The sequence below is a fragment of the Rattus rattus genome, chromosome 3 (assembly GCF_011064425.1).
Source record: "Rattus rattus isolate New Zealand chromosome 3, Rrattus_CSIRO_v1, whole genome shotgun sequence".
Lineage (NCBI taxonomy): Eukaryota > Metazoa > Chordata > Mammalia > Rodentia > Muridae > Rattus > Rattus rattus.
This window is the reverse complement of record NC_046156.1, coordinates 9,347,405-9,367,309: the sequence shown is the minus strand read 5'-3', so window position 1 is coordinate 9,367,309 and position 19,905 is coordinate 9,347,405. Positions and strand designations below refer to the sequence as shown.

Sequence of the window (19,905 nt, the reverse complement as noted above, 5' to 3'; positions counted from 1 at the left end):
ACTTACAAGGCTCACACAGGAGAAACAATTTAGTTATAGCAAATAAATCATGTAAAGGATCTTAATGTTTTAAATGCGTTTTCAGTATCACATCGGGCCACGTTCCTTGCTACACTCTACCAAGTCAGACATGGTAGCCTATACTAACTATACATGTCATAAAAGTATGTCAGATATCCATATGTGATTAACAGTACGATTAACAGTACGTAAAGGTCACACTAAAGCATTATAAGGAAGATACTCAGATCGCTAAGTGAATATTCTTACATTTTACCTTTCCCATTTCTTGTCTCAGTTGTTCAAATTCCTGTTTCTCCATTTCTAGGTTTTGCCTCCGTTCTTCCTCTGTTCGTCGTCTTTCTTCTTCCATTTTTTGTCTCAATAATTGTTCAAAATTAATTTCCAGTTTTCCAGGCGTTAGAGATTCTTGAGAGACTGCTTTATAAATCTCTGGGGAATCATCATCTAATACCTATTTAAAATAAATATTTACCTTTTTTCCCCAGAATTGTACATACTAAAAAGGTATTTCTTACAGAAACAGATTTATTGAATAAAAGTTTCATGCTAATCTAAAACTTCAGAGATCATAAACTTTCACAAATCAATGAATAAGGGAACATTATCAAAAATGTAAGGCTGTGTGGTATGAAGGATGGTAACCAGTACAATTCTCTATTGAAATGAGCAAAATATGCTCTACTGTTACACAATGAGCCACTGGAATTAGAAACTGATATTCTTTAATGTTTAAAATATTTGGGGGGGGGCTGGAGAGATGGCTCAGTGGTTAAGAGCACTGACTGCTCTTCCAGAGGTCCTGAGTTCAAATCCCAGCAGCCACATGGTGGCTCACAACCATCTGTAATGAGATCTGATACCCTCCTTCTGGTGTGTCTGAGGACAGCTCTACTGTACTCATATATAATAAATAAATAAATAAATAAATAAATAAATAAATAAATAAATAAATAAATAAACAAACAAATATTTTTAAAAGAAAAGGGTTTTGTTGGATTGAAGTGAATCTCCAATTCTGTTCACTAAAATAAAACATTTCAGTTAAATCATAGTCTTAATGAGTTACATATGTACCATCATAAGCTTTTATCGGAAAAAAAAAAAAGTACCTTAATGCCATAATTTTATGGTGCAGTTTTGCTGCCAAGATGTTTTAAAGACATAATAGTTCGTATATTCTTAAAATTACCAGTCCACCACCCACAGCTATGGCCGGGGTAGGCGCTGCTTTCCGCCGCCTAGGTGCCTTGTCCGGAGCTGGGGCCTTGAGTTTGGCCACCTACGGGGCACACGGCGCAGAGTTTCCGGATGCCTATGGGAAGGAGCTCTTTGACAAGGCCAACAAACACCACTTTTTGCACAGCCTGGCCCTGTTAGGGGTACCCTATTGCAGAAAATCTGTCTGGGCAGGGTTGCTGCTAGCTTCTGGAACTACCTTATTCTGTACCAGCTTTTACTACCAGGCTCTGAGTGGAGACACTAGCATCCAGACTCTGGGGCCTGTTGGAGGGAGCCTGCTGATCTTGGGCTAGCTTGCCTTGGCTTTTTAAGGTCTCTTGTTTAAGTGCCCAGTCCTGGCTTTTCTGGGTAATTGGGTGCAGAGGGAAAGGGGAATGTTGAAGCAGAAAAGAAATTAAAAGAAAAAGGCTTACATAAAAAAAAAATTACCAGTCCAGTTATAAATACATATAACTAATCCAGTAACCTTATAAAACAGCTTAGAATTAATACCCTTGGTTTACACATGAGAAATTGGAGAAACTGACAGAAAAGTAACTTTTCTAAAGTCAAGGTAGCAAAGCCAGAAGTCAAGCTTTAGAATATTTCCAATAAGATTATAAATAATGCTATACATGTGGGAAAGTGTCAAGAGTGAAATCTATTACTTTATATGTTACAAGAGATTAGAAATGTGAATAATTAACACTGCTTTTTGTAATTTTGTAAATTTATATGAATAATTAATTTGATTGTGACCATGGGCAAGCTACTTACCTCTCTCGAGCCTCCCTTTGACAATTTTATTATTCTCGCAGGATTAAATGAAGTTTGGAAACACTAAGTGCATTGTCTAATATTGAGGTAGGCTCCCAACTGTAGTGTTTAAACTTTAAAAAATGTTTATCTGTCTTATTTATTGTGGGTGGGGTGGGACAGGTTGGTGTCAGAAGAAATTTTTCAGGAGTCAGTTTGTTCTTCCTACCAGGTTGGTTTCCAGGAGTGAGCTTAGGCCATCAGGCTCAGTGGTGGTATCTTTAGCTAGCTGAGCATCTTCCCAGTCTCCAATAACAGCTTTATTATTTCACCACCTCCCGAATACAAGCAATCTCAAAATTGCTTGGAAGCTGTTGTCTGATCCATTTTACCACGAAAAACAATTTAGTTCTGTTTTTCTATGTCCTGGAGATAGATACTTCTGTTCAGATCTGACCTGTGGCCTGCAGATATGGACAAGGAGTGAGAGGATCTCTCCTGGGCTCACAGGCAAGACAGCAAGCAAGTTAGGACTTGGTCCCAGGCAAGGATTAGGAACAGACTACAGCAGTGAAGATGGGAGAATAAGTCAGGGGGGATCAAATAAATGGGAGTTTATAGCCAGTTAGGCATGAATGAAAAGTTGAAGGAATATGTTTCAGGCTTCTGAGTTTCTGATTTGAGTGTATGGATGAGTGATTAAACCAAGTCCTTGGCAGAATACCCAGGACAGGCAGGAACAAATACTAGGCTATTTTATCAGAAGGCAATTAAAATGCAAAAAAAGGGATACAGTTTGCATATGTTAAATTACTTAAAATTGACTGTTCAAATACCTATTTTACAAACATTAACATGGTATGGAAAGTTTTAACTTTTTGACAAATTAGGTATCAATATGAAAGAGAATGATGGATATTTTGAAGTTATATAATTATGATAAAATGACTTTGATGCTCTAATATAGAGTGGGATTAAAATGGCAAGAATGAAGGAGAAAAGGACAGGAGAAGAGAATGGAATGATGGAGGGAAATGTTAGGGGAAATCCCATTTTGTTCTTGACACTCAGAGCTGGCCTAAAATAAAGAAAATGTATCTTTCTAGAGAAGGATGTTAACTTCCAACCTTTTATGCCAGGCATGGCATTGGTAATCAAATCTCTTTCAATACCAACTGAAGCAAATGCTGAAAGGACCTGATATTTGGCATTCATACTCTTTGCTACAGATTCCAGAGATGACAGGATGGCTGTTCTCCTCAGAGTCTAGTCATTTGATTCACATGTTTGAAAGACCGAATCTTTGGGCTAGGTTTGATAGCTTATTAAGTCTTTGTCTTGAAAGCATGAGGACCTGAGTTCAGTCCCCAGAGCCCAAGGAAAACTAGGTACACACCTGTAATCTCAGTACAGTGGAGGCAGAGACGGGAAGACTTCTCAGACTGCTAGCCAGTCCTGTCACAAAAAAGGACAGCATTCCTGAGAATGACACCCAAGATGCTGTCTGGCTTTTCATAGCTTGGGCAAGCGCACACACTGTATACACTGCTGACTGCAGACTCCTGCTAGCCTCTGTCTTACCATGCTTCTCCTGGCTTCAGCAAATGCCTTCTTCTCCTCCTCCATCCTCCTTCGCGCCTCCTCCTCGGCCTTTCGTTTTTCCTCTTCTCTCCTTTGCCTTTCTATTTCCTCAAAACTGAGTCGGAGTTTTCCTGGGCGGTACTCTTTAAAAACCGTTTCTGTGTCTTGGCTTTCATCCTCCTCGTTTACCTAATAAAGAAACTACTTATTACTAATCATTGAGATTCTTTGGCCCAGGAATGGATTACCAGTAGAAAGGCATGTGGTTAGCAACTGGACAGAATAGTATTTCAAAGCTCCCAGAATACTTACTCCAATTCCTTTTTACTTTTAATTTTTATCTTTGGTTTTTGAGGCAGAGTCTCTCTAAAATAATAGCCCTGGCTGTCTTGAAACTCACTGTGTAGACCTGGCTGGCCTTGAACTCACAGAGATCTGACTGACTCTGCCTCCCATGCCTGGCCAAATCCTCTTTTTTAATATCCTATATATAAAATGACCATATCTAGAGAAGTTACAAATAAAAATGTACTCAAGATTAAATAAAATTTCTCAGTCAAGCTTTTAAACAAGTCAGATTTTAAAGGGCTCATGCTGACTGTTTATTCTCATAAACAAACTAAATGGTTTGTACTTAGAGCTCAGGTGTACACACACAGTCTGGAGAGGGCGAGACGATGGTGATCTGTAAGCATTTTCCTGCCAGGTGTGGTAGTGTGCATCTGCAGAGGTAAGAGGAGCTGTGTAATTCAAGGCCAGCCTAGTTTACATAGGAAGGTCCAGCCCAGCCAAATCTATAGCAACACCTTGACTCAACTTTAAAAAAAAAAAAGTTTCTTCACTATGAACTAGGGTGATTTTCCTTATACTAATCAGATAAAAGCCTGCCTGCCATTTGATATTTATATAAAATTCATTTCGCAGTTTATTTGCTCACCTAAGTATGAATTGAAACCTTTTGCTAACATCTTACTGGACTGCTTGCCCATTATAGTAAAATGTGCAGGTGTTACTTAAAAGCGAATAACGTTTCATTTGTTTCTGAGACAGTCTTCCCATACAGACCAGGCTGGCCTAGAACTCAGAGACCTGCCTGCCTCTACCTCTCAAATGCTGAGATTAAAGGCATGCACCACCACAGCCAGCCAGAAGTAATAACATTTTAAATAATGTCTGGAGAATTAAAATGTTAAGCTGCAATCTTCATAACATTATTAATGAAAGCTAATCAAGGGCTGGAGAGATGGCTCAGCGGTTAAGAGCACCCGACTGCTCTTCCAGAGGTCATGAGTTCAATTCCCAGCAACCACATGGTGGCTCACAACCATCTGTAAAGAGATCTGATGCCCTCTTCTGGTGTGCATGAAGACAGCTACAGTGTACTTATATATAATAAATAAATAAATCTTTAAAAGAAAGCTAAAACTTTGAAACTTTGAAAATTATAGCTGTTCATTTTTAAATTTTCAAAATGAGACTGAAATCTGTGCTTTTTTTTTTTATAATAATAGGGATTAGTGGGGATTAAGCCTCGGGCCTTGTGGATGCTAGACAAGTGCTCTATCACTGAGTATAAGGGTATTGCCCAGGTTGGCCTTTTCCTCTGAGTCTGTAGTACAGGCTACCCTTGAGTGTGTGTTCTTCCCTCCTCAGCCCCCTAAGGAGCTGAAACTGTAGACCTGTGCTCCTCAAGTGAAATTCATAATTTGACTTGAAAATGTCCCACAACATATCATTAAATATACTGTTTGACTTACACAAAAAGAAAAAACATGCATTGAGGAATATTTTTATATTAACATAGTATATAATAGTAAAATAAAAAATTCAAAGCATATTGGACAACATGCCCCAAAGTTAAAACTCAAAAAAAAAATACAAGCAAATTGTAAATATATTGTATATAAATATATACAGTTTCAAAACATGCCTTCCGGGGCTTGAATGGTGTCAGTGGTAGTGCACTTGTTTAGTATGTACTAGGTCTGATCCATAGTACTATGAAAATAAAACAATGAAATGAGGTTCCCCATTTAGAGAGCCCTCCTCCTCCATGGATCTGCAGGATGCCATGCAGAACTGGCTGCCTCTCCCATAAGGCAAGGTTAGCATGTATACACTTGCCATGTTCCGCCTTGCTTCCTCAAAGGCACGCCTCTCTTCTTCTAAGCGCCGTCTCGCTTCCTCTTCTGCTTGCTTCTTGCGGTTTTCTTGTCTTTGTCGTTCCAGTTCTTCAAAAGTTGATTTCAATTTTCCAGGAAAACGTGATTCTTTTTTGGCCTCTGTTTCATCATCCTATGAAAACAAACTTGTTATCCAAAGGGCAATTGTTGTTAAACTAACTTTTGATTTGTTCTTGTAAAAAAGTTACCATGACCAATGAAAGGCATTTTGCTTCTTTGAGAGCTCTGCACTCTTCTTCATGTCTTATCTTTTCTTCTTCCTGACTAATCCTTCCATTCCTGTGTTCTCTGTCCAGGTCCTCAAGATCCTTCCTGTTTGCAGCTGCTCTGTATGATTTGGCAGGGACCACTGTTATAAGGAGTGAGTCATCTCCTTCCTATGTACAAGATACACAGTTAGCATCCATACCCTTAAGAAAATGTAGGTGGTAGGGTCCTTCCCCTCCGTAAGTGGTGGATTAGCATTGCTGTCAAGGCTATAAAGGACACAAAAAGAGCTTAATTTTTAAACTAGTTACTATTAAACGTGTTTCTCTAAACTCACTGTGCATTAATCAGTTTTACTGAGACCCATTGGTGGCAGCTTCAAGAAGCACTGCGTGATTTGAAAGATAGACTCGGTAGACCTGCTAAGTAACAAGACTGTAGAACCATTGCCTGGCTTTAGACAGTCTACAGTAATTTCACAGTAGGGTGTACATGTGAGCATACTTCAAACCAATTTGATGGTGGATAGCTTCATCTTAAACATACAACAAAGTTTTCTCCATCCAAGTTTTTCAGTACTTAATAAAGTTGTATTTAATGGGAAACCCACTGACTCTTCACCCAAGTGCCACACTGACGTTCACAACGTAAAGCTGTAATGCACTGAGCCTGCTGACGTCTAAAACAAGTCCTTGGGTTGCTTTGTTGAGATGGGGTTTCCCTGTATGGTTCTGACTCTCCTGGAACTCGCTCTCTGTAGACCAGGCTGGCCTTAAAGTCACAGAGATCCACCTGCCTCTGCATCCTGAATGCTAGAATTAAAACCCTGCACTACTACACATGGTTAAAATACATTCTCAAAATCAATTTTAATTGGTTTTACTACAAATTTATCATTATTTCTAACTTTTTTCAAAAATAAAAATTATAAAGCATAATACATGCCCCTAAATAAAAATGTTTCCAACTTTTGTACCATAATTTTAGGCACACCATCAAATTGGTTGGCTGGATTTTTAACTTGGCTAGTTATCTGAGCTGTTCTTATGGTTATTGGCTATTCCTTCATGATAATATGCTGTCCTCTCTACACTAGTATGTGAAAACCAGAATGTGAGCTCTTAGGGACTGTGAGGAAAGAGGATAATATATGGAAGGTAAACTACCTTTAAAATGTCAGCTTTAGAGGTTAGTTCAGAAACGTGTGTCCCTAAAAGACCCGAGGACGCGGACTTCATGCCCTAGCTGGGCAGGCAGAAGCATACTTTTCTTTAAATACACTGCAGTGTTTGTAAGAGTCAAAGTATACTCTTGCCTTTACAAAACATGTTTGACTTTTGTTATTGCCATACTTAAAGAGTGGTGAGGTGAAAGTCTCTGCCTGTCTGTCTTTGTGAACCAGGTAATTTTCAGTGAATGTTTCATTAAAGGAAACGTCTGTTACCTCTGATGCGGACTCGGTTCCCGTATTGTTTATGTCCTCAATCTATTGAATGAGAATTTCATATTGTTAAATTACATTGAATTTTTGCAACTAAACAGTAATTTATTCATGGCTTCCGGTAAAATTTCATCTTTTGACTGTGAGCTTACAAAGGAATGATTAACTTAGTAGCAATTTAAGATGAGAGCTACAAAAACCCCTCAAATAGTAGACGAAGATTCATCACAAGCAATGAAACGGTAGTGACCCTAGTTCTTTTTTTTTTTTTTTTTTTAATCTATTATTTCTCTGTGTAGCCCTGGCTATACTAGAACTCTCCTTGTAGACCAGGCTGGCCCCTAACTTACAGAGCTATGCCTGCCTCTACCTCCTGAATGCTGGGATTAAAGACACATGTGACCACGCCCAGCCCGTGACCCTACGTTTTAATCACAGCTATCTGGCAAGAGTGTAACTGATAAAATAATAACAGTATGGTGGAAATAACAGGTGAACTTTACAAGGAAGGACATAGTGTACTTGTAATGTCTTCATACTGAATCAGGAAAAGGCCGTCACGTAAAGCACAGTTCTTTGAAGCTGAAGCAACACTGGGTTAGCTGCGTGAGCAGGCGACACACGAGCAAACTGGAGAGAAGGAGTTGACTCTAACGGTGCAGTGTCAGAAGGAGACACAAGCAACATGCAAGTGTCATGACTTCTGTGAGTCTGACATCAGCCTCGCCTGTGTCACGTTCCAGGCCAACCAGGACTGCACAGTGACAGCATGTCTCAAAAAAAGAACAGCGGAATTCAAAGTACCTTATATTTTAATAATGAATACTTTAAAGTTTAATACTTTAAAGTTTATAAAGTTTATACTATAAAGTTTAATTTCTGGGGGCTAGAGAGATGGCTCAGTGGTTAAGAGCACTGACTGCACTTCCAAAGGTCCTGAGTTCAATTCCCAGCAACCACATGGTGGCTCACAGCCCTCTGTAATGGAATCTCATGCCCTCTTCTGGTGTGTCTGAAGACAGTGACAGTATTCACATATAATAAATAAATAAATCTTTTAAAAATTTTAATTTTTGAGGATGTTTTAATACAAAATACTGGTTATACTGACTTGCTAGATAAATGGTAAAGGTTTTTTCAATGCTGTATTTCACTAAGTCAATTTTTAATGGCTCTATAATAAAATAATTACAAAATAAACTGTTTTATAATGAACAATCAAATTAACTCAATAAAAAGATCCAGGAACTCTGAGAAGCCAGACAGTGAGAATCCAGAAAAGAGAAAGAGTTCTTTAAACCTAGGTTTCTATCTCCTCCAGCTTTTCCAGGCCCTGGTCAGTGGATAGAACACCATCCTTTTATTTTTTGCTGCTTACGTTTCTGTTGCTGTTGCTTTATTTCACTTTTGTTCATTTTAAACCACCAGAAGGCCACAAAGGATACAGTCCTGTATTTTTTTCAACAAACATGAAAAGTGATTAATTTCTTTCAGGGGAGCTATGCTACCAGTATAGTGAAGAACAGACATTCAGATTCAGTTGTTGACTTTCACAAGTTAACATTTAAGAACTGTTTCTCAACTTTCTTTTGCTTTATATAAAGCAGACTTGTTTCTTCCTCAGATTTCTTCCACTGTCTTTTCTTAAGATCCCATCTCCCAGCAATACTATGTCTGTGTCTAAATGGATGAACTTAATTTTGTCCATCAGGTATCTTAAGTTAATCAGATAATTCACCCATAGGGTTTTCCCACAAAATTTATTTTTTATTCTAATTTTTAAAACACAACATATATTCCTTTTTAAGTCTTTGTAAGACCCTGCAGTCTTAGGAGTAGCAGTTACCTTGGTGATCACTTTAACCATTCTGGACTCAGGAATACCTTACATACTGGTTTGTACTAGTAAACTGTAAACAAACATTACACTGCAGTGCGTTAAATCATATTAAATTTGAGTGCAAATGTACTTTATTTTAGAGTCAGACTTTCCATATTTATAAGAAGAGGTTACTATTACTACATTGCTGTGGTATCCTTAATTAATTTAGTAGGGCTAAAGCATCGTCAGCTAGGGTTCTCCGGCACCTACAGACAGCGAGTGTTTGGTGTAAAGACCCTGACTTTTTTTCACGATCATAGTTTTTTAATTTCTCTTTGAGCATCCAGTCTTTATTATAGGCAGGCTCGCTGACAGGTTTTCCTTCTGCTTTGTTTCGAGAAGCCACTGTCTAGCATTCCATTCTTGGATTTCAAGTCTAGAAAATGAGTACCTTGAAAGTATAGAAGACTGAAAGATACGTTACGTGTATACACAGTGTACTGTGTTAGACGCCACATTTTATATTCTTCAGTGCTGTTTATAACTTTAATATAACTAATCTTAACTCATATCTGCATACTTAAATATCTAAGGTAATTATATATAGCATAATTAAAATTCAATATTTCTCACTTTATAATTTTCACTCATTTTATAAACTTTCACTACAAAACGAATGTTCATCTTTAATCACTAGAGTCTGGAGGCAACACTGAGGTACATACAGATAGGGATACAAAACAGAGTATAGGAAACTCTCGTTCTGCTTAAGAGTGAGTCCAGTCATGTCATCATTTACCAGTCAACAAGTAGCCGCTTGGGTCCCAGCAGAAGTCATTTGCAGGACTGACATTAGTGAAGGTTTGGGGCATGCAAGAATGGGATGTGCTTTATTTGCATGATCACTTTTCTCTTTAGGAAAGAGCAGAAGATTAACAGGGCCCAGCACACCGACTTAAGGGAGCGGCCTCTGAGCCTCTGCTCTCACAGAGGACCTGGCTTTGGTTCCTAGCACATGCGTGATGACTCAGAACTGTCTATAGCTCCAAGTCCAAGATTCACTGCTTCCTGACCTCTGTGGACACCGCACGCACATGGTGCACATGCACACAGGATAACACTTTTAAACATTGCCATTAAAAAGGCATAACTGTGCTTTGTAATTATGAATAGTTTATGTGTGAAAATGTCATAAATCTTTATAAAATTCTCCAAGTACCAAGAAAAGTTGGGCATATAGTCAGGTTAAGCATGCAGAAACAGTTAGTGAGATTCTACAGGATGAAAGTTGCATCGTCACCCCTAAGACAGGCCCGGCTGCACACCACTGGGCATCCGGCATGGATATTTTCCTTTAAGATAATGATTTTAGGCTTTCCACTATTAATAGGTTTATCAAGTATTTCAATTCAGCAATGTCCTGATTAGTTCTCATTTTTTCCTGTTAGTTACAGAAACAAACCCCAATGTAGCATTTAGCACCTACCTGCTCAGCTCTTTTTGCTAATTCACGCTGTATTTTCCTCTTTTCTAACAGATCCTGCTCAATTCTGCGTTTTCTCTCCTCTTCTGTTCTCTTCCTTTGTTCTTCCTGTCTGTGTTTCTCCATTTCATCAAATTTACCTTTAACCGTCCCTAAACACACACAAAACAACACACACAATACACACACAAAAACAAAACACACAAACCTTGGAAACTTTGCCATGTTCCTTTCCCTCACAGTCCCATTTACATTCAGCCCACAAGGGTCCCCTTACCTGTGAGCTTTGGGACATAAGCCTTTTCTACTTTAGACGGCTCTTCTTCCTCATCAGAAGCGAGCATGTCTTTAATCTAGGTGGTTAAAGAAATGCAAACACATGTCAAAATTAGACTCGATTATATTAGAATAGCCCCTCTGCCCCACACTGCCGAAGAACCCTCTAGGATATCCAAGGGATTCCAGAAACCACAGACAATTCTCAGCTCTGTGCATGCTGTTTTCTCTTGTATGAAAATTATATTCACACAAGAAAAACATATTAGGCACAGTGAGACTAAAAACATAATTACAAAAGGATGATTATAAAATACACTGTAATGGAATGAATTTAAAGCTGTTTACTTGCAGGCTGGATGTTTTGGACCATGGCTGACTGTAGGCACTGTAAGCAGTGAAAGGACTGCAGAGAGGGATGGATGAGCCCAGGACCTAAGTCAGCTCACAGACAGACAGACAGACAGACATAGAAAGCATTGCTAACCACGCTACATATGAAATGTTAGTGAGAATAGTACACTAAAGTGAAGAACATGAGATTTTTCACAAGAATAAGATAAAATGACCTCCTGCTTTCTCCTGTTCCATTCTCTTTCTCTAATATATTGTTCTTTTCTTCTTTGCTTTTCGTCTCTAGATCGCCTTTGATTTCTTTCTTCCCTGGCCCTCTGCATGGCTTCAAATTTATCCTTTACATCTCCCTTGCCGAGTTTTGGCACATAGGATTTGGGGACAGGTTTAGATGAAGAAAGCAGAATCTTTGTTAGAAGAAAATAAAGAGAAGAAAGTTTAAAAGAAGAAATCAGACAAAGATAACAGCAAGATACATTACAATATCAACACAGATAGAAATGAGTTTCAAACCTTTATCTGGATCATCGCATCCTGATTAGATGTTCTCTAAAACTTGTTAAGTTGAACTTACAGAAAATATGAGAGCAGAAATTTTATTAAATCAAAGATTTTCAGAAGTGAAACCCCAATCAGTTGGTAGCCTTTTACTGACGGTGAAGGCCAGTAAAATATAAAAATCAAATATTGAACTCTAAAGAATTTTTATTTCTCCATCCTATTATTAAGGATTCAAATTAATGCCACTCCCTTACTAGTTAAAAAGGTCAATCTTAGTACAGTATATGAATTTGGAAACAAAGCAAAGATTGGGCTTTTGAGGTAAAGTGTGTACAGATGGCACTGTCGCCGTTATGCTATACAGTACAGGCAAAGCTGATGGCCAGTTTAACCCCACAAGACGTGATTCGTGCCTCCTAGCGCACTGCCCATGTGTAACTCCACAAACCCCATGAAAATGTGCAGGGAGGCTACAACATCTGCGTGGACTAGGCTCTAAAAGGGAAACCCTGAAGGAAGGAAATCTGATAGGAGACTAGAGAAACAGTTTTCCTATTCTAAAACTAAGGATGTAGATTCTTCTCATCGTTTTCAGAAGTTTGTTTCTGAAAGAAGTTTTTATAAATAAAATCGAGTGTCAGAATGCCAAACTCTCTCCTCATAATCTGCCACAGATCATGTGGCAGACCTGGCCCCTCATGGCTTCTTTGTCACTTTTGAGTGTCAGCATCTGGGATCTCTCAATTCTCAGCAACTACAGCCAAGAAACTGAAAGGGAAAAAATTTAAAGGATGTTTACTGCAGTCCTCTAAAGATGCTGAGAGTCCTCCTCCTAAGACTGAACTGCCACTGCCAAAGGTCCAAGCCTCATCAAGACAACACTGAGGGAGTCGCTTCTAAGACCACTCCACTTAACTCAGTATGCTTGTTTCCCAGAGCCCAGATAAAGTAGTGACCCAAAACAGTGCACAACGGAACCTTCTCTCTTTGTACATGCTGAGATTAGCCATTACAAACTGTGACCTTTCCCACAATCCTTCAGTCAACCATGTATTATTGTTCAGCTCCTCCTCCCTTTCTTTCTCCCTCCTTTCCAAGTCTTTCCCTGCCTCTCCCAACCCCACCTACATACATGCGTGCGCACACGCACGCACGCACACGCACGCACGCACACGCACACACATGTTGAGATTTACTTACCTCTGCCTTCTGTGACACGTCATTCATGTTTGCTATGTGTGGTTTCAGGCTGAAGCCTTGTATATTCTTGTACCTGCAAATGATGATGATGATGATGATGGTGACGACAACGATGACGATGATGATGATAATGCTAGGTGTGGTAGCACACACCACCTTTAATCCTAGCACTTGGGAGGCAGAGACAGGTAGATCCCTTTGACTCTAATGCCGGCCTGCTCTATATGGAAAGCTCCAAGTCAGCCACATAGTGAAACCTTGTCTCAAACAAACAAACAAACAAACAAACAAATGACAATATTGTATATGAATTTTAATGACCTTCCCTTTGATATATTTTATCAATATAAAACTATTGAATATACGTATACTGATCATTACATTTTATATTTCATTTCTATGTGTGTTGTGATTCAGGCTTTAAGACCATGATATGTATATGGTTTCTTGTAGTCCTGCATGAGGAGCCCCAAAAATGATGCACCAGGGACTGTTCTCCTCCACTGCTATAAGACTAGATGGCTTGAGATAGTTTGCTGTAATCTGACTCTAGATAAAACACATGATGAGGCTTTTTAAAATGTCCTTTCAGGAGCGGTGATGGGTGATGGTATGCCATCTTGATCTCATAATAATGCTATTCACCTAGTGAAAAACATTTTGATTACATTTCTTTTGGCAATTTTAAGTAACACCGATGTTAAACATCCACATGTCAGGTATTGCTGGATCACACACCACCTTTAATCCTAGCACTTGGGAGGCAGAAACAGGCAGATTTCTGAGTTTGGGGCCAGCCTGATCTACAGAGTGAGTTCCAGGACAGCTAGGGCTACACAGAGAAACCATATCTCAAAAAATAAAAATTCAGCAAAAGCCAGAAGAATGGGTTTAGCATAGTCAAAGAACAAACTGACTCTCAAAGTGGTGCAAGTTGTTGCATCCCCACTAGCAATGGAGGAGAATTTGGGTTATTCTGCTCTTGCCCCTCACTTGATGCCCCTGTTCTGGGTTATGGAACTCCAGGGACCCACCTGCTTCTCTCCCCAGTGCTGGGATTGCAGATGTCTGTGCGCTCAACTTCTGTGTGGGTTAGGGATCTAAGCTCGAGCCTTCACATGTGCAGCAAAGGCTTCACTGCTTCAGTCATCTCTAGAGCCCTCTGTTTCCTTTCTCACTATAACCTACCTGGGCAGGACTCTTAAGTCAGTCTCTTGGAGACCTCAAATTCCAAATATCAAGCGCCAATCGTGGACATTTTGGTACAATATTGACATGTCAGCAGTGAGGTAATTGTGCAGTCTTTGACTCATCTTACTGCTCATCTTCCCCTGAGCTTCTGCACATCACCAGCCAACAGTTAAGTCCACAGGCACGGACTTGCTGTTTTCTCCTGAAGGGGAGCTTTTTTCAACCCAACCCTGCTTACAGCTCACATGCTTTCCAGCTCACAGCATTCATACCGCCTATGACCCTGACAGTCTCCATTCAACAGTTCACTTTCCGTGCTTACTGGAAACACAGCATTCATACCGCCTATGACACTGACAGTCTTCATTCCAACAGTTAGTTCCCTTTCCTCCAGAATCTTGGCAACTATTATCAAATTATCAACATTTTTTCAATAGGTGCCAAGGTTCAATGAAAACAGTGTTGCTGTCACTGCTATAGGGCAAATCTTCTAATATAGTTTCTATGAAATGTTTAATGAATTACCAGAATAATAACTTTAAATATACATCTTGGTAAAGGTAGAGTTAAAATTCTACAGTAACGATAAGCAGTGTTTCTTTTGATCTGAGTCTCTAGAGTCAAGAGTCTGTTCTACTCTCACTGAAGTTCTAATGCAGCCCCTTCTCTCTGTCCTTTTTTCCTCAGGTCTGTCCCTCAGGATAGTGGCAGCACACTGTCCCATGGGAAAGAGACCCAACACCATCTTCTGACCGTCTCACACACGCTAGAGCACACCCACTCCCACTAGGAACGACTTTTAAAAATAAGATAAAATAGATAAACATGGACCCCGGAGAGCTGGCTCAGTCCTTAAACACACTGTGTGTGCTGCAGAGGACCTGGCTTCCCCTCCCAGCACCCACGTGGCTGATCTCGAACCACCTGTTACCTCTGGTTTCAGAGGCCCCAACACCAAGCATGCATGTGGTACACTGACATACATGTATAGGCAAAATGCCCATCCACATGACACGAATAAACCTTTTAAAGTGTAATTATGTGTAAATTCAGAGATGTTTGCTGAGCATCCTTCTATGGTCTGCTAGGGTATTTCTGTGGTCCCATCATATGGTGACAAACAGGGCAAGCTCTCAGAGAACTGAAAGTCTCAGTAAGATACAGTAGAACTGTAAAAACATAAGGCTCTCATTAGACGCATTTACTCACTCATCTGTGTATGAGTGTGGGCGTCTGTGCCACAGGACACAGGTGGAGGTTAAAGAACACTTTCAGCAGTCACCACTTTCCTTCTACCACGTGGGGCTCAGGGATGGGGCTCAGGCACTGGGCCCGGCAGCGAATGCCTTTACGTGAGGAGCCATCTCTAGCCAGAGCTGCCGTCCTCAGAGCAGAAAGCGCACTAATAGTATAAGGATGTCAACAATGGGGGTTGGGGATTTAGCTCAGTGGTAGAGCGCTTGCCTAGGAAGCGCAAGGCCCTGGGTTCGGTCCCAGGCTCCGAGAAAAAAAAAAAAAAAAAGGATGTCAACAATGGAGCTCCGCACGAAGGGGGAGCTTCGAACACTTGGGGCAGGAGTCAGTACAGGCCAGCTTTTGAAGATATTGATATATTTATTTATATAAAATTGAACCATCATCCTCATCTGAAAACAACTATTTCCCAAAATAAAATATGGAGAGCGGTGATGTTTTATAGGATTGAAAATCTCTTTTATATCTTGCCTAACGAGAAGTAGTTTGCTTCTACTCGCAAACTACTATGACATGTTGTCAATTGAAATCTATAGAGAAAACATGACCTCACACAGCATAACTGCATAACTGCACAAGGGCGATAGATGTCCTTAGCCTTACAGGACACGCTCTGAGACCACCTTTTTAGACTCACTGAACTTACAGAAAAAGAGCGTTCTATCAAGTCGATTCCCATTCTAGAAAGTAAAAATTTAGGTTGAGATCTCACTATATTTAGAATGCTAAATGAACATTTGTTTAAACTCATTTTTATACCAAGTAACTGAATATCGAAGGATTTTTAGATCTAGGAGCATACGAGTTTTTCTGACTAGTGTTAAAGTGACTTTTGCTGTCTGAACAGGCAGATGCAGTATCTTTAGCTGCCATGTGGGGGCAGCAGCAGCACAACAACACCATCCTGTGTGCTTCTAAATGTAAGCCCAGGCAAACAAACCCCTTGAGCTGCCGCTGGACAAGTGGCTCAGCTGCTCCTCCAGAGGGCCCAGGTTCAGTTCCCTGCAGGCGTGTGGCAGGTCACAGGCGTGTCTATAACTCCTGTTCCTAGATATTATAGAACATGCTTGTCTGGCCTTTGCTGGCATTTCTGCTCACACACATACATTCATACACACAAACAAAATAAATCTTCAACAAGAACTGGTCAGAACACTAGGTGTAACAAACACTTCAGATATCTCATTCTGCGTGTGTAGTATCTGTGTCTCTGAATTCAATGGCACATGTGCCAGAGGACAGCGTCACGGGCAGCCCTCCCCTTCTCTGTTGAGATGGCTTTTCTGATTGGCTGCTGCAGGTGCGACCTGGGTCATGAGCTTCAGGCATGGGCTTGTCTCCTCTGCTTCCTATCTCCCTTGGGAATGTTGGGAGCAATGATAGAAAGATCCCATAGCTTTATTTGGGCTCTGGAGATTTGAACGCAGGTCTTCATGCTTGCACGGCAAGTGCTTCACTAGCTGAACCATCTCCCCAGCTCCCAGCTCATGGTTTCCTAGGCCGTGTGACCTCAGGGCTTCACATGTATGAAGTCAGCCACCCAGCTTCCCTCTTCCCCTCCCTGGACTCATCGCTGTCAGACCTGTGGCTAATCTCTCCTCCTCCCCTATTTTCCTTCCCGCTGTAGATATGCAACCCAAGCATCTCAGCAGCAAATAACTCGCAAAACAAATTCAAAGTCACAGCTGTCCTTCAAATATGGTGATGACAGTGTTAAGTAATTTCAGAGAGCACAACTGTCCAGAGAGCGGCAGCGCGAGCTTCCCTTCTTTGTCTTAGGCCCCAGCCTCCCGGCCTCCCTTCCGTGCACAGATCAGGGAATTCTGGGGTTTTACTATGGAACCCAGGGCTGGCCTCTGACTTCTCTCCCCACCCCCAACCCCACCCTACTTTTTTTTTTTTGAAGCCTCACTTCGTAGCCCTGGCTGGCCTAGAACTCTCTCTGTAGATCAGGCCTGCCTGGTTTGTAATTTACAGGCCTGCTTCATCTTCCCAGGCTGACATCCCAAGCGTCTACTGCCATGCACGGCTTTGTTAGAACTTTTAAATGAAAAATTTTAAGTATGTAAATAAATGTTAAAATAAAAAGGGTTAAATGTTAAAACCTAGGTCTTCGAAAGAAACAATGAATTTGTTTTGAACTACATAAAGTTTAAGACAAATGTTTATCACCTTTCACTTATATAAAAACACGCTCAGCTAAACATAGCACTCGGGATGCTGAGGCAGAAGACTTGCTGTGAGCTCCAGGCTACACACAAGACCCTGGATTAAACTAAAGGAAAAGGAGAAAAAACTTGCATATAACCTCCAATTTAATTCATGATAATTGCTGATGGTACAGGCCTCGATCAGCACTCAGAAGCCTGAGGCAGGAACCAGGGGTTCGAGGCCACTTGGGACTATACAGCTAAGGCTGTATTTTGGTAAAAGAAAAAGTAAAACAAAACAACTATAAAACCTGTCAGATACCTCACCACAGCTCAAAGGCAGGGGGCTGGATCTTACCTCTCTGGTGTCATTCTGTTGCTGCAATAAAACAAAAAACAATGTGGGCAGGGAACAACTGAGAACCACTGTTGGCTGCTTACCTCTGGCCCGCACTTGCTGTAGCTGGCTCCTTCTTCAGCCCAGGGCCACCTGGGGCCTCCCAGGCCAATCAATTAAGACAATCTCGCACAGACAGCTACAGACCAACCTGATAAAGAGCCATCCGAAACCCTTCCCAGGTGGCTCCAGGCCATTGAGTTTACAGCTAAAGAAAACTGGGGCATATTGTGAAACAGGGCATTTGTTGATGTCCAAACCCTACGAACTTAAGTTGCAGCCTGCTTTGCTATTCCTCCATAATAACTGTTCTAACACCATTCCTTTACATGGCTGTAAGTCTTTCCAAAGAATATTTATCACCCTGGAGCCTTGGTAAGTAGACCTGCTGTGCTCGTCAATGCTGTTAGGGTCTCACACAGGAGCCAGGACACAAGGCAAGCTCATGGCTGACCTGGGGGGGGGGGTGGCAGAGGCAGAGGCAGAGGAAACAGGACATCAGCCTAAATGAAAAATGGGGACGATTTTGACAGCACCTTGTGAAAACTACTCCCCTGACACGGTAGGAAGTAAAATGGGAGGGCTACACTCCACACACCATCACAAAGGAAAGCCAGGACTTGGGGGAATTTGGGAGCTGTGGGAACCGAGGGAGAGGTCTGGACTCCCCCGCCTATCAATAATGGAAGACAGTCTTCACTGAGGACCACAGCTGGGATGGGCAACCTGGAATTCTAGCTAACAAGCCAGTGGGGGTGTAGGGAGGGAGGATAAGAACGAATTCCTTTGTGGCTATTCTAGTTTCCTTCTGTTGCTGTGATGAAACAGCCTGACTGGAAGCACCTTGGGAAGGAAGGGGTTCTTCTGACTTACCCACCCAGGTCACAAACCCCGGGAGGGCTTACATTTCTCTGGCTCTCTTACATAGCCCAGGACCACTTGCCTAGGGCTGGTGCCACCTACAATGGGCTGGGCTCTCCTCTCCTGCATCAGTAAAATAATTACCATAGACATTGCCACAGGCCAACCTAATCTAGGCTTTCCCTTCAGATGACTCTAGACTATGTCAAGGTCACAAAACTGAGAATGGGCAAGCTCTAGAGACCACAAGAAACACTCCTAAAAATAAATGGGACAAGGACGAGAGATTCTAGAAGTGCTTTCTTAAAAAAACCAAAAAAACAAAAACAAAACCCATGCTTTCTAAGTTTTCAGTTAAAATCATTCCATTTCCATTTTAGTTATCAATTCATGGTTACCTTCCTTCTCTGGGCAACAAACTGACACGTGTCAGTCTACTAATGGTAACTTCTGCTTCTCACTCCATATCACTACTTAAGAAGGGCTTTTGGTAGTTTGTTTTGTTTTTGAGGCAATATCTATTATGTCTCTCTGGCTATCCTGGCCTTACTATGTAGACCAGGCTGGCCTTGAACTCAGAGATCCTGCTTTAGCCTGAATGCTGGGATCAAAGGCGTGCACCACTACACCCAGCTCCCCTCCTCGTTTTCAACCGTGGGTGTGTCTGTGAATTTTATAATACAAATTACGATGGATAATGAACATTTCTCAGTTTAAAGCCACCCATTCTAGCGTGTAGAAAGCACACTTCCACAGGCAACGACCAGATAAACCCATGGATGTACAAGCACTGATTTCCATACCTACAATAACACCATTACCCAAATGCATACCGGAGGGGCTAAGGCGAGGCTTCAGCAGTCGCTGATTTTGTAGAGGATCAGTTCCAGGGCTTTTGACTCCCTCTCCTGGCCTGTGTGCACACTGTAGGCACACAGTGCACACACACACACACACACACACACACACACACACACACACACGCACCACTACGGTAAAATAAGCC

The 19,905-nt window shown here is 41.1% G+C and overlaps 2 protein-coding genes across 3 annotated transcripts in view; one reads left to right on the top strand and one right to left on the bottom strand.

The window, feature by feature from the left end:
• Positions 1-19,905, bottom strand: part of Nexn (nexilin F-actin binding protein) — a 30,120-nt gene that overhangs the window by 7,954 nt on the left and 2,261 nt on the right. The window contains exons 2-10 of one of the 2 annotated variants that reach the window (XM_032897149.1): positions 13,047-13,119; positions 11,561-11,752; positions 10,993-11,068; positions 10,719-10,867; positions 7,414-7,455; positions 5,951-6,139; positions 5,704-5,874; positions 3,580-3,768; positions 278-475 (exon numbers count right to left, since the gene is read on the bottom strand). In XM_032897149.1, the coding sequence (XP_032753040.1) occupies positions 278-475; positions 3,580-3,768; positions 5,704-5,874; positions 5,951-6,139; positions 7,414-7,455; positions 10,719-10,867; positions 10,993-11,068; positions 11,561-11,752; positions 13,047-13,073 (1,233 nt within the window). In that variant the 5' untranslated portion in view covers positions 13,074-13,119. Of the gene's footprint in view, positions 1-277; positions 476-3,579; positions 3,769-5,703; positions 5,875-5,950; positions 6,140-7,413; positions 7,456-10,718; positions 10,868-10,992; positions 11,069-11,560; positions 11,753-13,046; positions 13,120-19,905 lie in introns of those variants that run through there. The other variant, XM_032897148.1, reaches the window with a different exon arrangement.
• On the top strand, positions 1,201-1,688 carry LOC116896160 (transmembrane protein 256-like). Its single transcript, XM_032897153.1, has one exon. It carries the CDS (start codon positions 1,233-1,235, stop codon positions 1,554-1,556), a length of 324 nt encoding a protein of 107 aa, XP_032753044.1. The 5' UTR covers positions 1,201-1,232; the 3' UTR covers positions 1,557-1,688.

Excerpts from the sequence above, each read along its gene's own strand:
- LOC116896160 (XM_032897153.1), top strand. The coding sequence starts at position 1,233 with ATGGCCGGGGTAGGCGCTGCTTTCCGCCGCCTAGGTGCCTTGTCCGGA.